General features: G+C 55.1%; 1 protein-coding gene across 1 annotated transcript in view; it reads right to left on the reverse strand.

Moving 5' to 3' along the window:
- The window catches only part of TBX4 (T-box transcription factor 4), a 35,742-nt gene extending 21,576 nt beyond the window's left edge, over positions 1 to 14,166 (reverse strand). The window contains exons 1-3 of the mRNA XM_050908951.1: positions 13,996 to 14,166; positions 12,959 to 13,053; positions 591 to 710 (exon numbers count right to left, since the gene is read on the reverse strand). Of these exons, the coding sequence (XP_050764908.1) occupies positions 591 to 710; positions 12,959 to 13,053; positions 13,996 to 14,151 (371 nt within the window). The 5' untranslated portion in view covers positions 14,152 to 14,166. The remainder of the gene's footprint in view (positions 1 to 590; positions 711 to 12,958; positions 13,054 to 13,995) is intronic.
- Between the last annotated feature and the right edge of the window lie 5,360 nt (positions 14,167 to 19,526).

The raw sequence follows: 19,526 nt of genomic DNA on the forward strand, positions 1-19,526 counted from the left end.
GGACTGCAGTAGGGGGAATCGCTGCTCCCTTCGTCTGCCGGATCAGCGTGGCTGAACCAAGGCTTTGAGTAAACCACTCCACGTCTTGCTTTACAGCTGATCACCTAAAAGCAAAATATTGCTATAGAAGAAAGGAATTTAAAACTTTTCTTGACTCATGTAGATACCTAATTTTTAAGGCCAAAATGGACCATTAGATCATCTAGTCCAGCCTCTGGACTGGAGGCTGTGGCTTTACCCTCTTACACCTGCACATGGCCAGATAACCTATGCTTGGCCTAAAGCATCTCCTCTGAAAAGACATCCAATCTTAAGCGCTTTGGAAATGAACAATCTACCACCTCCATCAGCAGTTTGTTTCAGCAGTTAATCACCCAGCCTGTTAAGAATATTTTATTTTATGTTTGTCTGGTTTTAACTTCCAGCCATTGGCTCTTGTATCTATCGCTGCTCCACAAAAGAGAGCTCTGGGATGTTGGCATCCCTCCCGTGGGAAGGTATTTATGTTGGTTTCTGAGTTCGCACAGCTAATGGTCGATCCAATTGCAATTTTCTAATGGAAAAGAAGGCAAACAGAAATGTTCTCTTACCATTTATTGTCACAGAATTTATACCGGTGGTCGTCAGCCGGGACGATGTCGATCAACAGGATGTACTTGGTCTTGGGGTTCATTCCGGTCACTTTAACCTTGTAACTAGGAAACATCCTCCTTAGGAAAAGCAAAGGGTTAACACGTTAGTGAGCAACCTGGAGCAGCACTGGAACTGATGGAAACTTGGAGCAGCGCCCCAAAAGGCAGATCCACCATGTGATGAATTCACGCTCGGACAGATGAGCTACAAAACACTAGCGCCGCTTATACGTCACCTGAATTAAACTCACCCTTTCCAGCGCATGGGCTGCACAGGGCTAGTGCAAAATGGGGCACAAATACAGATGAGGGTATATGTTATGGGCCAGTGCCAGGAAAAGGTGTGTGTAGAGAGAGATATGGAGGGGGTCAGCACATCCCTCCTTATGGGAGGCTCGGACAGAGAGCCCTCACTACCCCAGGAAGCTCCACGTGGCTTATGGCAGCCTCAAAAATGCAGATTTCTTGTTGCCATGAAAGTGGATGAAAAGCCATGAGATCTGACTACACTTCAGAAGAAAATAAGCACACACAGCTTTCTCATTCACACATTCCCAATGTCCATGACACCAAGTCCCACCACTACTCCTATGCAGTAGCCGAACCTGTGTTTCCTTCAACAGACTGAAAACTGAGGATCAGTAAAGCCTGGGGGGAGACTAAGGGTTAAACCCTGCGGTGGTGTGGGCAGCCACGCTCCTCTGGCCTTCCCGAATTTCCCAAATTCACAGCACGCCTGTTAAACCTTGTTTGAGCCAGGAGCACTGCAGAGCTCCCTGCTGAAAATGCGCCCATCCCACCGATTTACCATTGACTTTAGTGGACACGTAGCAACCAACACCAAACAGGGAACATCACATAAACCAGTGTATCATTAAAGAACATTTATATATATCTTACATATCTAAATAATCTTTGCAATATTAAAGAATATTTTTTATAAAGCTATGGCCGTGAAACCAGTATATACCATCACAGTCTGGTCTTGCGATCCAAAAGAGGTGGCCCTGATGGGTACAGGCACTGCCATGGGCTTCCCGAGCCCTCGAGACTGCAGCAGGAGCCAGGATTTGCAGGATCAGGCACTTTACATCCTCAGAGTAACTATTTTCTTGGCTCCATCTTCCCAACCTCCTCCTCATCCAGTAAAAAAAACAAGTCAATTGAGCAAACTGGCTCACCACAGCCTTCAAGCAACTACCCAGAGCAGAAAATTCTCCTTTCCACCAGCGTAAGGGGAAGGAGGATGAGAATTGCTACATCCCGGAGCCATTTTAATTACCCTAATTAACAAGGGCCCAAATCCTGATGTCGTTTCTCCATCGGACGTCAAGGCCGCTTTGCCCCCTGCCCTTTATCCCTCCTTCCCCGGCGCGTTGCCCCCGCGCCCGGCCGAGCTGGCCCAGGTCTGCAGCACCATTTTGTCGCTGCTTGGGGAGAAGGCAACAAAATGGGCCCTGTTCGAAATCATTTCAATTGACTCTTTTAACCGCCCTGCATAAATTCCAGATGTTTACCATGTAATTAGCCGGGACTAAAAAGGGGTGGTTTACCAATGTCCGTATTTGATTTTTATTCATAAACTCTGTACTCCTCTTAACCTTGTCCTCCTACAGGTAAGCACCTGGATAAATACAGTAGGACATTTCAATTTGCGAATACACAGCCCAATTCACACATTGAAAAAAATTGCATAAGGAATCCAATCTGAATGCCAAGATTTTTTTAAAAAATTAGGCCTTAAAATGACATTTAAAAATTAAACAAAAAAAAGAGGAGAAATTGATTAAAAACCAGAAATTATATGGACACGATTTGACAGTTACTGCGTCGTACCAGGCGAACGTCCTGCATCGGGGATTTTTATAACATCTAGCTTCTGAATTTCTTTTTTTCTCAATCATTTCATTTACTGTAGTACATCCAAGCTGCTAAAGTAGCTGGACTGATATATTGTAAATGTTAAGTGCTTTTTTAATGGCATTTAAAATTAAGCTTCAGCATATGGAGTTCATATAGCATGGACATGCCTGAGTTTATAATGTTCTTTAGTATAGCCCTCTAAAATAAATACAAAGAGCCAAAGTACTACTATAATATATACAGCTGAAATTCTTTAAGGATAACAAATGGGGACTCACATCTGATTGAAGGTGTTGCTTAACTTGCAAACTGCTCGCTATCTTGCAGTGGTAGCATTGTACTCAGCAGTCGACAGACCCAGCTACAACCAAGTTTGCCAACTCTCCGCATTCTTTTCCAGGAAAACACGGGGTAGATTTTAGTAATTTGGCTGTGCACGGACATTTCATCATTATTATTAGCTGCTGCATTTTGGCCTTAAAAAAAAATATGCAACTAATGTGCTGTCCAGGGACTTGTCAGTTTAATTTTCTTAATGAAAACATATTTCTCAACCCCTTGGCAGAGACTCATTTAGTAAATATCTCTTTGCAATACGATACAAACATGGGTTGTGCATTTCTGGTGGGAAGGCATGACAAACCGAAGAGCTGGGTCCAAGAAAATGCAGTCATAGAGTTTCAATTTAAAAAAAAAAGCAAGAGAGAGCACCTAATATCATGTCCTGGCCCTTATTAAATGTCCCGTTTGAAAGAGGGGAGCAAAAAACCACGGCGGAGGCACCGGGCTGCACCAGCCCGCTGCAGGAGCGAGGCCATGCCTACAGTGGGTCTATACAGCTCCCCATCAGCCCTGGGAAGGGGCCAAAAACCTGCCTGCTTCCCCAAATTTACTACAGGTCAATGGAGCTACTCACAGCCATGGGCTCTACACTCAGTAGTAGCTTTGCATAACCGGCCCCTCTGCCAAATCTCTGCAGGCAGGAGCTGTCGGGCGGATGGGCGTCTCCGCAGAGGATGCTTCGCTTCGGCCAGCTTTCCCTGACAATAGCTTGCTTCATCATCTATTGCTCAGGGACCAGCAGTGGCAATAAAAACTTGCCAATGTCTTGCCAAGCTCTGGGAAAGCTCAGCCTGGCTTTGGTGGGAGGTCTAAAGCAAGACCCGGGCAGATCCACATTTTACCCACCCTCCTTCCCGCTGCCACGCACGACTCCAAACCGGGTGAGAGCTTCGCTGCATGGAAACTGGTTACAAAAACTGGGAATTTGGGGCTTCCCAGGAAGAGTGTCCAAGCAGGCGGCATCTGATCCTCAGCGACACCTCCTGCGCCAAGGGCGGCTGCAGCCCTGCTGCGGCTGTGCAAACGGGGAAGCTCAGGGAGGTTAAGCGTTGGGCACATGTGCAGCACAGGATAAACCAACTGTTAGGTGAAGTTTAAGACACCAGTAATCAGGAGATTAAGAGCAGCAATTCCTGGTCTCATCATCTTTTGTTCAGACCCAAAGCCCAGTCGGACACGGTGTCTGGGGGCCGCAGCGAGTGCCGTGAACGTGCAAACGCCACCGCCATCCCTGGGGTGGGGGAGTCCAGGACCGGACCAATTTCTTCCCCTTTATGCTCATTTTTTTGAAAGCCACACAAAGTGCGTGTCTAACCCACCAGCACACGTTAGGTGCGATGCCCGCTCCCAGCCAACACGGGGCAGCCAGCTCAGTGAGCGGGAGCCACAGAGCCACCACCAGCCCCGCAGCTCCCCTGCCCACCCAAGGACCGGCCACCAGACCACGGCGTGCCTGTGTGACAGCCGGCGATGCACGGGGGACGCAGCACAAGCAGCCAAGCATCAGCCCCGACAGCGTCTCCTTCTGCAAAACACCAACTCAGTAAGACTCCAATTTTGGACACGTTCAAAACCCACTTCTCCCTCCCTCCAGCTCAAGCCAGTGAAGAAGGGACCGTCCAGGCTCCTCAGCACCGTCCTGATGGTCTCCTGCACCCCTCCAACTTCTCTGCTGGGTTTAGTGGCTCTGACAGGCACGTTTCTACCTCCCTGCCTGCACTGGCAGGGGCACAGCGCTGCTGTGCGATGGCAGCAGCTCTCGCTGCCCTTCGGAGGGGAAAACTTAAATCAGTTTTTACATTCACACGAGAAAGCTGCCCTCAAAGAAAGCGATCACGGGAGAAAGGCTACGGTGCCTCACTCCTGTGCAAGCTGGACATCTGATACGGCATTAAAATACCACCGTCTGGCACCCGGTCGCTGGGGGCTGAAGTGCAGGGTGATGCCCTGGAGAGGGCAGAGGGGCTGAGCCTGGCTCTGGGGACTGCGGGCGGTGGGAGCAGCGTCGCTGGGGCTTGGCACCGCGCTGCCACAGCCCCGGCTAAACCCTTCCCCACAGCTCTGTGCAGATGAAATGTAGCAAAAACAGTAAAAGCCAGGAAAATAAACAAGCAGCACAATTCTGTGGCCCTCCCAAGCTTCAAAGATGATGTGCGAGTGAATTATTTGTTCTGATAATGAAGCAGTCATTGCTTAGCTAAGTTTATGCTAGGCACATTTTATCTCTACATGATATTCACAAATTGTTTTAAAATGAACTGTTAGAATAAGCATCTCTTGTTTATTTATTTATTCTATTACTATCCAATCCCCTTAACCATGGAGCAGTTACTGACATGGAGCCAAAGCTTCTATTATGTTCAAACAAAGTTTAATTAATGTGTAATTGGTTGGTTGGATTTGGAAGAGAGCGATAAGAGGAAAGCTTTGCTTTCGTTTGGGGCAGCAGTTCCCAGCCTTTCAGGCTCCCCTGGCTTGGCCACTTTGTGGGCATCTTGTGTTTTAATCCCCATACGAACAGGCCTGGTTGGTCCTGGAGACCTGGGTGACTGCAAGGTTCCCAGGTCCAATAAAGTCTTATTTTTTGGGGAGGGGACAGCAATCCAGTGCAGCCAGAAAAGCCGAGAGCGTCAGAGCTGATCAAAGAGCTCAAAGCACCCATCTGAGCACCGACTGCCCCGCGCTAACACTGCACGCCGGGACCTGTGTGTCCCAGGGACACTGGCTCATGCCTTGGTACTGCTGGGTGACGAGGTGGCGCCTGCAAACCCTTCGGGCCTCACCACCCTCCTGCTTACAGGGATTTGATCTGACCTTCCTTGCCTAGATGCAAACATCATTTCTGATGCTCCTACTGATGCATTAGCTGGGAAGGGGTTTCTCTGACCAGCACACGGTAAGCAGGGAAGCCATGGGGAACTCAAGTGGTATTTCCATAAAGAAAACTGCACGGAAACAAGACACCTGAGTCCTGTTGGAGCAACCCAAGTCACGTCCTCACCAAAGGCTCTCGGTGCTCTCTGAAGCCCATGGAAATGTGCGGACTTGGTGCTCACTGCATGTCCCTGTGGTGTGGATGGTGCTTCAGCTACTACCAAGTGCTTCCTTCTGTCCCTTCAGGGAGTAAAAATGTCCCCCAGCCCTTCAGCAGCTCAGCAGCTGAAGTCCTGTTTTCAAAAGGAGTTTCAAGAAGACAAAGCTTTCCAAAGACAGACAGCGAATTTACAGTCCTTGAGTTTGGGGTGGTCAAGTAAAGCAACGACTGGATTTTCAGTAGCTCCTGTACCATGCTGTCTGGAAAGGTGATGCTTATGGCATATCAGGTTGTGAAAGGATCAGAAAAACAAGGAATCACTCAACGTCTTGGCTAACAAGCCATATCATGGCTGAAAGACCACCTCCCCAGAAGCTGCTGGGCATGCCAAGATGCCTCCAGTGATGGTTTCAAAGCACCGAGGCAGATGACGTGCCTACATCCCTGATAATGACTAATGTGGCCCTAAATTCTTTTGAGAATTGGCCATGGCTGCTTAAGGATGCTTCTCCTCATCTTCATTGTTAGGAGGGAAAGGAATGGTGTGCGGAGGCTTCAAGAACCACCTTTCCATTCTGATGACCTTTCTGGTTTTTTTCTAATTTCCCTTCTTTTGACAAGTATTTCTTCCACTGACTTAACGCATCTTTAAAAATAATATTCTCCAGAGCAGATTAAAACAAATTTGGGGATGTCAGCTGTTTCTTTTAGCCTTTTAAATGGCATTTCCTTTTTGATAGATTCTTGCTTTCAGAAAATACTTTAAAGAGATCAAAGAGTTTTTCAACAGGGTCCCATTTTCCCAGTGTATCCTAACCCTCAGTCCCTTATTTCTCTTATCACCCACGCCACTCCGCTATGACGCTCTGTATACAAAGTAAGAGCAGTTAACTTTGAAGTGCTGGATTAGCCCATGCCAGATCCTTGCCTCAGAATAACAAACAATACAGGTTCAACAGGAGTTCTCATCAGTAGTTCATTTTTCAGCCCCAAATTCACTGTCACTAACACAAGCAACATTGAACTCTCAGGCTATGGACAGATAGGAGAGATTTATCTGGTGGCAGGACCATGACCTAGTGATGAGAAGGTCAGACAGTTAAGGGACTTTTATATTTTGGAATGGCGAGGTTGTATTTTTTTCTTCTGGCTCGCGCATCTAAGTTTTAAATAAAACATTGTTTCTCACATACTTGAGAACTTGGTTAGCTGGATGGCTGCTTTCATGATCTAGAAACATTTCCTCTCTTTGCCCCACGGTAACTCGAAACACGGGCAGGCTTCTTGCCGTGGGATGCTTCTCCAGTGCTTTTGTTTTGCCGTAACTGAAGTTGAGCAGAAAAGGTCTCAACATGCCGGAGGATGGGAGAGGTGGGTGCTGGCAGCACCAGCAGCACCAGCAGCACAGCACAAAGGTACCTCAGAGAGAAGCTGTGCAAGAGCGTGGCCAACGACCCAGCGTTGCAGCATTTCAGGGCAGGTTTGCTCCCTCGCCAGCCCGGCTCCCGCCGCAGTGCAGCCCCTCCAGCCGTGTGGGCTCCGCAGGGGCTTTCGCAGGAGCCTTGGGCAGCCTTGGCAGCGGCGCCAGGCCATGCGCCAGCTCGTCGGTGCAGACCAGGAGATGATCCGCAGCCCCTGTGCCCAGGAGCCTTCGAGGCAAAGGCAGAGCCTAAGCGATGGTGGGGATCTTCCCCAGCTGGTCTGGGCTTGACCAAACCCTCCCCTGCAACCCTGGCCAGCACTGCTGCAGCTCCAGCCTAAGGACGAGCAGGGAAAGCTTTAGGAACACCCTTAACCATGGGCATCCCATGTCTTTCACAAACTAAAAGCAAGGATTGCTGTTTGAACAGAGAAGCGTATTAAAAACTAAAACCCCATCACTGCCCGACTCGGCATGCACAAGCTCTGTCTTCCTTGCCAAAGCTGTCGACATCTTTAGCAGCACGGCCAAGAGCCATTGGAGCTTGCTCCTGCTCCTTTCTCTAAAAGCAGGAGTTTGCCCGAACAGGGTAATTCCAGGACCCCGAATTTAGGACTAAGCAGATCAAACATTCCTTAAATATCTACTTTATTTCCAAGTTTTAAATTGACGGCTCGCATTCCATCGCTGATCTCGGATATTAAGGTTTGCCTTTGGATCAAAAACCTTTAGCAGAGATTCTTGTAACTGCCTCAAAAGATTCTGGACAAATATTTCCTTTTAATTGTAATGAGAACTGGGCATCCATATGCCCTACAGAGCCATGGAAAATTTAACTTTTAAAGGATTATTCGCAGAGGAAAGCTGCACCAGCTTAGCCAAAGTATTTATACTTCTTCAGACCTTGATGTCCTAAAAACTAGTTTTATTTTGGTTTACTAAAGTTGATTAGGAACAGATTTTTTAAAACTGAAATAAGCCACTCTTAAAATGAAACGTGAACATCTAAAGGGGGTTTGCGTCTTTTCCACACATGCAAGCTGCTTTATTGATTTTTTTTTTCTGTGTAATATTTTCCTACATATGCTTCTTAAAACCTGCTACCATAAAGAGTGAAGCTATCTTTGTACCTGCGCACATCCTGCACTCCAGCCAAAACTCAATCTCAGTATCTTGAGCCTCCTGTTCACATCTCTGGGACGGTTATGCTACCATAGAGGAATGACACATTATTTTCTCTTCAGTAATTGTTCACAAAAATGTGACCAGAGATCCTGTGAACTGGTATTTTTCACTGATTAGCCATAAGCTTCATCAAATTGTTTGTCCCTGGCAATATCTGGATAGAAACTGCAATGCTGCGAAGACTGGCACCTTGGAAAAAAACAGGGAACAGCTAGAGCTAAATAAAAACTAACAGAAAGAAAGGAATCCTGAGCCAGGAAGACTGTATAAGCAAAGATTAACTTTCTGCAGAAATAAGGTCTGGAAGATTAGATTTCACAAAGAATTATGAGAGACAAAGTGGGGATTGCCACAAGGTTAAAAAAAAAATTACAGTTGTTCAGTTAAATAATAGCACATGAGAGCAAGAAGATGGAATTGGAAAGCAAGATCTATAATGAAGTCTCTCGTTTGCTTTCTGCTTTACCCACCCCTCATACAACTTCTTCACTGCGGAATGCCTGAACTCCAGCAGGAAAGGTGTGCGCCTTGCTGCAGGCTGCGGCTCCGAGCAGCCCGACAGCGCATCCAGAGCGATGCACCGCACAGCAGGGCTGCTCGAAGGGAGGAATTCAGATGTACTTCTGCATCTCCATCCTCTAATATACCCTGTCCCCTTTATTACCATCTACATTGATTTTATTAATTCGATTTAATAGGACCTCACCGGAAAATGCCTTTTTTTTTTTTTAATAAATGGGAGGATTTGTGAACAATTATAGCCTTATTTATAAACACGGGCATGCACAGCTCGGTGTGGGTGCTGGGCTCATTCATCCATCCCGGGAAGGCGTACTGGCAGCGCTGGGAGCGGGAGCGGGGACGGGGACCGGGACAGGGACCGGGGAGCGGGACCGGGGACCGGGGACCGGGGAGCGGGGAGCGGCTGCAGCCGCCGCGCCGGGGCTCAGCCGTGAGAGGCTGCTCGGAGGAGCGAGCTGGGCTCGCAGCCACCCGAACAGCGGGGTTTCATCTGCAACCGGCGGCAGCGCCCGAGCCACGCTGCCTTCCGAAAAAGCCGCTCTGCAAAATGCCACTCGCGACGGCCAGCGCTTAAAGAAATCACGCGTGGCCGGTTTTCTTCTCGTTTCCCTCCGGTTTAGGCAGCCCTTGGGTATCTACAGCTCCAGGCAACGGCAAAGACGGGGCACTTTTTGCACTGCATATAATTCAGCCTTTAAAAACCGTCAACAGAAAATCCTCTGGAGCAGCAATTCGTAATTAGAACAAACCTCAAATAGAAGGAACAAGAAAAGGTCCTGATTTATGGAGCCCAGCGTCCCATCCTCTGGGCGCTGCGATGGGCAGGATTTTATGTCTGAAGGAGGCGAGCGGTTTTATGCAAAGTTCAGGGAACTTTGTTAACATAAACTTTTTATCTTTTGATGATCCTTTTAATATAAAATAATCTCTTTTTTTTTTCCCTCCCACAATGAAGCAGCCGAACATTAAAAAGATAGCGAGTGCATTTTAAAGATGTTTCCACTTTATAAATCAAGCTTTCTTGGCAACAACATGATTTCTATTTCAATGCTGAGCTTGCTGTGTTCCCCTAATATCTCCTACAGATCAGTCCTAAGAGGGAGTAATAATCCCCCAAAGTAATTCTCAGCCCTAAATTCTCGATAATTTATAGTTGGCTCGTTCTATGGAGCTCTACAAAGAATGAAACAAATGACTCCCCCTCTCCCCCCCACTAAGTTATCAATATTTGCCTTGTTTATACAAAAAGGCTATTTTACACCATTGCCATGGAATTAACGCTTCCGCTGAGCTTTACATTTCCTCTCCATTGAGTGAACTTGTCATTAAAGTCACTTTTTTTGTTGTTGTTTGAAATTCAAAAATCAGGCTTCAATTTCTTCTCGTTTGTGCCCCTTGAGGTCAGACAGACCGACATTTAAGTGATTTCAACTAACTGCATTCAGGGGCATCTCTGTGCCTGCTGGGAGGGGGATTAGAGTCCTAATTAGTGCCTGCAATTAGCCGTTTTCCCTCTTCTCCCCCGCCCCCCCCAATGCTAAATGCAAGTGCATACAAATCTCCACTAACCATCGTTTTTTTAATTGGGTCAAGAGGAGGTTTATTATAGCTACTCTTTATTTAAATAGCTTGGGTAAAATAAAATCTGCATGAAGTAATAATTTTCATTTCGTCATTTGCATGACGATTAACGGCATATTCCTGCTTTTGGGCTGCCCCGGTCTCAGCACGGACACGAGTGGCTCAGCCTGGCCCTCGGTATGACCGAAGAGACTTAAGCGATCACGGGATTTAAGTCGCTCGATTTTTCTGCCGTCCTCGTACTAATTATTTGGTGCATTTTTGCTTTCGGTGCTGCTGGAGAGCCCGGCCCGGGACAGGGCGGGACAGAGCCGGGCCCTGGCACCGGCGGGTCCCCGGCGGCGGCTCCGCTCAGCCCCAGCCCGGCAGCATCGCCCCCGGCCGGCAGCGCGGCGGGCTGCGGTCCCGCTGCGTGGGCTCCAGAGCTGGCTACTCTTTGGGCTCACTGCTAACACTGATAAAAATGTCGCCCTTTATTTTGACACCATTTGCAGCCGGATGCAGAGAAAAGAAATGAAGTGACTATCCTGTTTCATCAGCATTTCAGCCATTTCTTTTTTTTTTTTAATTAAAAATTATTTATTAAAAAAATAAAAATGCTGTTAGCTTGCTGGTGCTGCGCTGATTTTCACAAATTGAGAATTTGGCTTAGAAAACTTTAAAAAACAAAGTTTTGTACATCTTGGGGTCAATCCCCCCATCCTCTCAGTCCTATCCACATGCTCATGAAAGGTGACTACGTGTGCACTGCCAGCTCCACCGGACAAAGAATGTGGGACTGAGCCCTATACATATGGATTTGTTTAAACAATCCACGTTAAGACTTACAAAGAGATAACATGCACATTTGGGATGCTTAGGGTCTAGAATTTGGTAAAGATATTACACGTCCCGCACAGACACACTCAGATACTATAAATTAAGGGTGAAATATTTGAGGTCTTGATCCCCTAGTCTTAGCTGACTTAGGTAGCAGACCTATCAAAATGAATCCGGCTCTTCACATCAGTAGACGCTACAGAACAAGCCCTAAGATTCTATACACCAAAATGTAGTGTGATAAGGACAGAATTACCTGCACAATCACTTCATAAATAGGCCAAATAGCAAACAAATTGAAGATCCCTGGGACATACACCCCCTCTCCAGGGGGACTAATGGGAATATCTTGGTTATTAGAGTAAAGCTTCCCACACTGGCCAGCTGCTGCACAGAGCAGCACTGCCGGGGACGGGGGAAAGGAGAGGGAAACCGCCCATCACTCCCCAAATCCAAAGCCGGGGGTTGGAGCCTGGGTCTCGCAGTGCAAGCCGAAAACAGGGGAGAAAAGATGCCCCTCCCGAGCCCCCCGGCTGCCCTGCACGAAGGATCAGGGACCACAGGGAAAAAAGACCGCATGGATACTGATTGTGGGATTTTTTTTCTGCTTTCTCCCCGTTATTTGAGTGTCCTCCTCCACAGCTCTCTAGCACGGTGCAAAATCAGCAATCGCAGGGCGTGGCAAGCTGTGTTACAATTAAACAGATTTTCGTACCTAAGCCTGGCAATTTTTCTTTTCCAGCAACAGCGATGCGAGCCCGCTGCCATGGAAGCCAGGGACAGATATTTTGGTGCCCACAGTGGGAGCAGGCTAGTTTTGTTGGGAACCATCTGACTCACGGGCTTGTGATGGTCTGAGCTTTCATTTTGATGTTTAATTTTCTGACATTAACTCTGCCATCTCCCACCTGAGCAGCCCGGGTGGGAAGGGAACCCTGAGCAGGCACAGGGATGGGTTCCCTGAGGAAGCGAAGCCTCTGCGAGCCGCTGAGCTCCTTCCCGCCCGGGCCTGCGTGTGCATGCTGAGGGGGCTCTGATTTGGTAAAAATCATTGTTTGTTTCCAAGGGAAGGCAGAATTTTGTCCCACACCTAAGAGGATAAAAGTGGTACCTGTCTCTCTTTCAGTTGTGAGATTAAAAGCATAGCCTAAGCCTTCGCATTGCTAAAATTTTGGTGCAAATATCCCAGCATAGGTCTTAGTACACTGTGCAGAAAAGGGGAGCGGGGTTTGCTTTGGGAAAAAAAAAAAAAAAGGTAGAGCCACAATCATGCTAACACCTTAAAAAAACAAATAATAAAATGAAGAATTACCGAAGAGAATTGGGACTAAATGTAGCAAATGACTCCGCAACTCTTTCTTGCATCCACAATCTCGTTGCCACACTCAAACACATGCACAGTTTACACCGAAAAAAATGATCTTACTGAAATCTGCAATCACAATAATAATTTTTTAAAATGCCACTGATGGCAGTAGGTCTGCAAAACCCAGTCTCGGCAAACAGGGACATTTCATATGGATCAGAAGCAATACACGTTCACCGGGAATTTTCACTAACCTGCCTGCTTTGGTTATTATCATTTCGGTGCCAGCTTCATGAAATTTCTTCCATAGCTCCTTCTCATGGAGATAGACTTTGATATTTTCTATTGTCTGGAAAAATAAAGATAATGAGAATAGCAAGAAATGACTGAGAAAACCTAGGAAAGGGGCTGGGCAGGGCCGCGGGAAGGGCAGTGGGGCTCGGTGGCTGCGCACCCAGGACCAGCGCCGCAGCCGAGGCGCCGGGCGAAGCCACACCAGCCTCGGTCCTGCCTGTGCCGGAGGAGGATGGAGTCCCAAAAATTCCACTGCTCTTTGCCAAAAATAAGAGAAACAAACTGAAGCCGGTTTTAATTGCAGACTTTCACATCCAGGCGGGACACTGCGGCCAAAGGGATTTTTTTTTTCTTCTTCTTTTTTTTTTTTTTTCGTAGGGGTTTCCGTGCCCCGATGGGGCAGACGGGCCCCGCTGTCGCCCTGGGGCTCCCAAAAACCGGGGCCAGAAGCATCCGCGGGGACACCCGGATCCGCTCAGCAACGTGCGCGTCCAAGGCCGTGGTTTCTGCGCGGGCCCGTTCCTTTCCGCGGGATGCCGGGGGCAACGCGGAGGCGCGGGGGGCGAAGGCAGAGAAGCCGCGATGTGCCGAGAGGCCGCGGGCGGACCCGGCGTTTTATTTAGCGGGGAAAAAAAAAACCAACGAAACCCACCACCGGGCCGGATCCCGCTCGGGAGGAGCGGCCGCGGCTCTGCCACCCGACGGGCCCCGATGGCCGCGGCTCTGCGGCGCTCGGGCTCGCCGTTACCGACCTGCCGCACCCGACGGCGGGCGCGGGGCGGCCTGCTTTGCACGGGGCAAAAATGAAAAAAAAAAAAGAAAAGAAAAGGAAAGGAAAATGCGAATTCCTCTCAATTTCCCCCCCGAGTCGGGGCCGAGGGAGATGCGCGGTCGCGGGAGGGCCGGCTCCGGCACCGCCACCCGCGCTCCGGCCGGGCTGGAGGGGAGAGCGAGGGGTGAAGCCGTCGGGCAGGACGCGGGGCCGGGCGGTGCGTACCTGCTCGGGGTCGGGGAGTTGCGGGCTGCTGAGCGGCGTGCTGCTCCCCCCGGCTACACCGAGGACGGGGGAGCCGGCGGAGGAGTCCGCATGGCCGGGCGCGGGGGCTGTTGGAAACCCTTCCTCGGTTTCAGACAGGCTTTTCTCCTGGAGCATTTCCTTGGGGGGAGAGAGGTGCACCGTTAGCTCGCAGCACCGGGGGCCACGTCCAGCCCCTGCCCCCCCCCCCCGCCCAGCCCCGGGCACGGCCACCTCCCGGGTCAGGCCCTCCCGGCCCGGCCCGCGGTCCTTCCTCAGGCGGCGGCACTCGGCGAAACTGGGACGTGACACCTCCGGCCCCGGGGGAAAGCCGCTGTGCCCGGGAGAGCCGGGCCGGGCCCGCCTGCCCCCGCGGGGGAGCCGCCCACGCGTGGCTGCGCTCCCGCCTGAGGCCCGGGCAGCTCATCTCAGATGTGGCCGCAGCACCCCAGCCCCGACCCTTTCTCCTCTCCGCCCCCCCCCAGCTTTTTGCCACCGTGCAGGGCCGGGACCCGTCGGGGAGGGCAGCCCGGCCCGGCCGATAGCTCTGCCCCGTCCCGTCGGGGCTGCGGGGGCTCCGGGGGCTTCTCGCCGGCGCTCGGGGCCGCGGGGAAGCGCTGCGGCGGAGCCGGGCCGCGTAAACAGGCGGAGTGCTGGGCTCCGAGATAAAAGGGCCCCTCTTAAACTTGGACGGAGACTGGGAAAAGCCAATAAAGATAAGGCCTGACAGCTCCGCCGGGGCTGCCGCGCATCAACCCCGACTTTTACAGCGCGGAGGGACGCGGCCGCCCGCCCCGCTCCCCGCTCGACGGGCGGACGGACGGACGGACAGGCGGACGGGCAGCGCCGGCGCGGAGGGGAGCGGCCCCGAGGCGGCTGCGGGGTCCCGGCCCCGGGGACCGAAACCGAAGCTCCCCACGGGGAAACGCTGACGGCACCCGGACCCTCGGCTCCCGACGGAGCGTTCCTCTGCCCCGGCCCCGGTGCCCTGCCCGGCGCCCTGCCTGCCCCTCGCCGCTGCCCAAGGCTGAGCCGCCGTCCGGGGCTGCGGAGGTGAAGGGGGAGAGCGGGGCTGAGACCCCCAGCTCCAGCCACAGCAGAGCTTCAGGCGGAGCTCCAGCCACGAAGAGGGACAGCCAGCCCGGCTCTGTGCGAGCGGGCACACACAAATTCCCGTGCACAGTTGCACCGTACGCGCCGCGGCTCCCCGGGTAGGGAGCGCTCGGCAGCCCCCGGCCGCAGCGGCTCGCCCGGTGCCCTGAACGCACCGCCCGTCCCCCCGCCCCGCTCGGGGGGACGGGACGGGACGGGACGGGAGGGGACGGCCCCAGCCCGGCCGAGGCGCGGATGTTCCCGGCGGCCAACCCGCACCGCGGGGCCGGGTGACCCGGGGGAGCACAGGTGGGAGGCGGCGATCCCCGAGGGCCCGGCTTCTGCCCGCGGGAGGGCCCCCGGTGCTCCCGGGGACGGAGCAGGGTCGCAGGCCGGGGGAGCAGCGGGGCAGGCTGGCGGCGGCCGCCTCGGCACAGGCCGGGGGCTCGGCAGGCTGCAGGGGAGCCCCGCACCCGCGGACCCCCCCGCTCCCTCCCTTCCTTCCCTCCGCACCCCGGGAACTCACACAGCCGGCCGGGGGGCAGGAGGCGCAGCGGGGGGCTCCGGGCTTCGCCTGGGGGCGGCTGCGGCATGAAGGGCATCCGCGGGGCAGCGCGGCGGCTGCGCGGGGCGCTCAGGCCGGGCGCGGCTCCGCGGCCCCCGATGGCAGCGGCGTGCGGGGCATCCCCCGCTGCGCGGATTCACTTTCCCTTGATCTTGGCGGAAAATGTTCCATAAAGATCCAGTTTGGGGCCTTTCGACTCCCTCCCTCTTTGTCTCCCCCCTCCCTTTTCCCTTCCCCTCCTGTTGCTGACGTTGCCGCTGTCAATCACGTCCCCACAGACCGGCTCTGGCCCGCTCCGCCCGGCCCGGCCCGCTCGCCCCGGCCCCGGCCCCGCGCCCGCCCGACGGCCCGTACCGGGGGGCACCGGCCGGGGGCAACGACCGCCCGGCCCCCGCGCACCGGGCCCGCCCGCGGCCTTCCCCGGCCTGCCCGGCCTGCCTCGGCGCTGCGCCGGGCCTGGCGGCAAGCGGAGCCGCTCGCTGCTCGGGGGGGAGCCTGGGGGTGGGGTGGGGGGGACACGGACACCCCCAGCCCCACCGCCCCCTCCCAGCCCCGATGGTCCCGGCGCTCCCCACTGCCCGCCGGGGAGCCGGGCCGGGGGCTGCAGCGGGGGCAGGAGGGCCGCGGTGGGCACAGGCCGCGCTGGAAGGGCGCTTGGCTCGGCGGGCCAGGCAGGGCAGGGCGGCGAGACCCCGCGGCAGGAACCGGGGCAGCCCGGGAGAGGCGATGGGGAAGGGCCGGGCCCGGGAGGGGGTCACGCTTCGGGAAGGGTCCGCAGCCTCCGGCGGGTTCCCCGGCCCTGCTGCGCTGGCAGCCAAACTGCCCGTGTCCTGCCGGCCTGGGGCCGGTCTTCGGGTGCCGGTCTCCCCGAGAGCCCGGGGAGGGAGACAGGGCTTCCCCGTCCTCCCCCGGTCGCGACAGAGAGCCCCGAGCCTTGCCCCAAGGCGGGCAGGAGCGGGGCGGCCGCAGACAAAGCAGCGGCGAGGCCGGGCCGCCGGGGCCAGCCCCGAGGTGAGAGCGGCGAGGGGGAGAGGAGTTCCCCGGCCCGCACACCCCCGGGCAGGAGCCCCCGCACCCTCCGGCCACGGGCACCGCCTGCTCGGGGCTCCCACAACCCCCAAATCAGGGGGAGAACCCCCTCGGGAGAGTCCCCGAGTGTTGTTGCGACTGAACGGGCCACTTCAGCTCTGCTGTCGCGATTACCAAGACACACACAGCACCCCCACCCCCCCGCAGCGTTGCTGTCGGGGCTGCCCGCCCTGTGCTAACCGGCCCCTCGCATCCACCCGCGGCCGAAACGCGCCCAGGCTCCCGCGCTACCCCCTGTAGCTATGCCTATCACGACAGCCCCACTGCTGCGCACCGCCCTATATCGCGACAGCCCCGCCTGGCTCTGCTCTGCATCGAGCCCCCCCGTGTTCCTGCGTACCCCCTCCGCCGGGCTGCGCCCCGCACCGCGCCCGCGGGGAGGGCGGCGGGCAGGAGCCGCTTACCCGAGCCGGCCGGTCCCGGGCGGGCGCCGAGGTGCCGCTCTCCTCCCGCAGCCCCGGGCTCACAGGGACACCGCCATGAGCCGGCGGGGCTTCACGGGGCAGGATTTTTATCGGGGTTTTCTTGAAAGTGAATTTAAACCCAAACTCACTCCCACCGTCACGTGGTGCCGAAATTGGGAACAGGAGCAGAATAAAAAGTAAACTGGGGTCAACCTCTTAATGAACCTTTTCCCCACTCCTACCAAAAAGAAAAAAAAAATAAAAGAAGGGGAAAAAAAAAAAAAAAAGAGGCCCGGGCGGGCCGGGGGATGCGAGCGAGGGAACGGCGACCAATTCCCGCAGGAGCCGGCGGGCCGGGCCGGGGCCGGCGGCAGGTGAGACCGGGCCGGCGGCGGGCCCCGACGTGCGCCTGCGGGGCCGGGGCGAGGGGCGCCCGGCGCCCATCCTGCCCCCGCACAGATGGAGCAGGGGCTGAGGACGGCCTGGGGGTGAGGAGCCGTCCCGGCGGGGCCGCGGTGGGAGCGGGGAGGCCCGGCTTGGCCGGGGGGGGTCCCGGAGCGCCGCTCCCCGCCGCTGACCTGCTGCGCTCGGCCCCGTGCGCGGCCGCGGTGGTTTCCGCGGGTCGTAGCTGCCTCTGAGCCACGGGCCCCGTAGCACCAAGCCCACCGCCGAGGGAGGGGAGAGCCCGCGTAAAGCCGCGGAGGATGCGCGCAGCCGGGCACCGCAGCCGCCCCCCGCTTGGACCGCTCTGTCCCGCCGCCGGTTCCCACCTGCGGGCCGGGCTCTCTCCGCAGGCTGCGGAGCCCGGGGCGGCTGCCGAGGGCCGGGCTCCACGGCAAGGTGAATTTTTGTATTTATTTACTCTGCGGCTGGTGCCGGTCGCTCGGCTTTGTTTGGGTGAGTCTCCCTCCACCCCTTCCTCCCGCAGCCGCGGACAGGGACAGCGGGAACCACGGACGCTGCCTGCGCTTCCCTACGTTAAATGCATTTTTTTTTTTCCCCCCTTGCACAAAAAAAGGGCGGAGGGGGCGATCCCCAAGTGGGGAGAGGATTTTAAATTAAATCAAAGCCCAAGTGGGGAGAGGATTTTAAATTAAATCAAAGCCAAAGCCTCCCCCTCCTCCCGCCAGCCCCCGGCCCTCCCCGTCTATGCGGAGGGGGATGCTGGAGCGCGGTGTCGGGCCCTTTCCCTGCCGTGCGGCCCCGGCTCAGGCTATCCGTGCTCGGCTCCGCCGTGCCGTAAGCCCGGGCAGCACCTGCCCGCAGCGGGCTCCGGCCCGCGGGGCCCCCCCGGGGCTCCCCCAGCCGCCGCCCGCACCGAGACGGCGGGGTCGGTGCCGGTGGGTCTCGGCCGGGGCTGGGGGAAGCCGCGGCCGGTTTCATCATCCCCCGGCCGGGGGGGGGGGCCGGGGCCGGGCACCGAGGGGCGAAGCCGTCCCCACCGGACGGAGCCCCCCCCGGCTGCGGCAGCGCCGTGCGCTTCCCGGAGGCTCCGGCAATTCACGGCGAGGCTCGAAACCAGCCCGACTGTCATCACCCGGCAGATAAACGGCCGGATCCCCGACGGCAGGGTGGCTCCTATTCACGGCTCATCATCGCCGAGTGAAAGGAGCAGGCAGGGGGAGGATAAGCCCCGCTTTCAGGGACCAGCGCTCCAAACCACTCATCACTGTCACCGAGCTCGCTCATGCCTTGGCCCTAAACACCGGCGATTAATAAAAGTTTACTGTCGCTTTTCTCCAATAATTACACTCAGTCTGCGGGCCGGGAAAAACCGCGCGGGCTCAGATCTGCGGGGATGCTCCACCGCTTTTCCAGCCGCGGCGGGCAGCGCTGCTCCCTTTCTCTCGCTCCTCTTCCCCCCAGGAAAACCTGCTTCTCTTCCCCCAAAGAAAACCTGCCAGCCACGACGGAGACGAGGGGAGAAGCGAGCCCCGAGCCCGCACCCGACGGCACCCTGAGGCCGGGCGGCCCCGACGGCGGCCGCGACTCGGAGCCCCCGTACGAGGCGGAGGGCGGCGGGGGGAAACCCCGCGGGGTCCGGCCCCGGCCCCGGCCCGCTCCCGCCCTGGCCCCGGCTCCCGTGAAGTGAGGACCGAGCCTCGGCCGCATGGGTTGGCAGAGATTTATTGGCTTGAGCGGAAACTCACCGGTTTACACTGCCGAGGAGGGTTTGAATGGATGAGGACTGAGAAAAAGTTGCCGAATTTGGCCAGTAATAAGGCTGGAAGAATGGAGTGCTAATACTGAATTATGCATGTACTCGGGAGGAATTACACAGCATCGGACTCGGGCTTCTAAACAGAAACAGTGCCAAATTTCTAATAACTGTGTAATATGCTTATTTATACCATACAAGGACT

Source organism: Gymnogyps californianus, chromosome 20 (assembly GCF_018139145.2).
Source record: "Gymnogyps californianus isolate 813 chromosome 20, ASM1813914v2, whole genome shotgun sequence".
NCBI classification, from domain to species: Eukaryota; Metazoa; Chordata; class Aves; order Accipitriformes; family Cathartidae; genus Gymnogyps; species Gymnogyps californianus.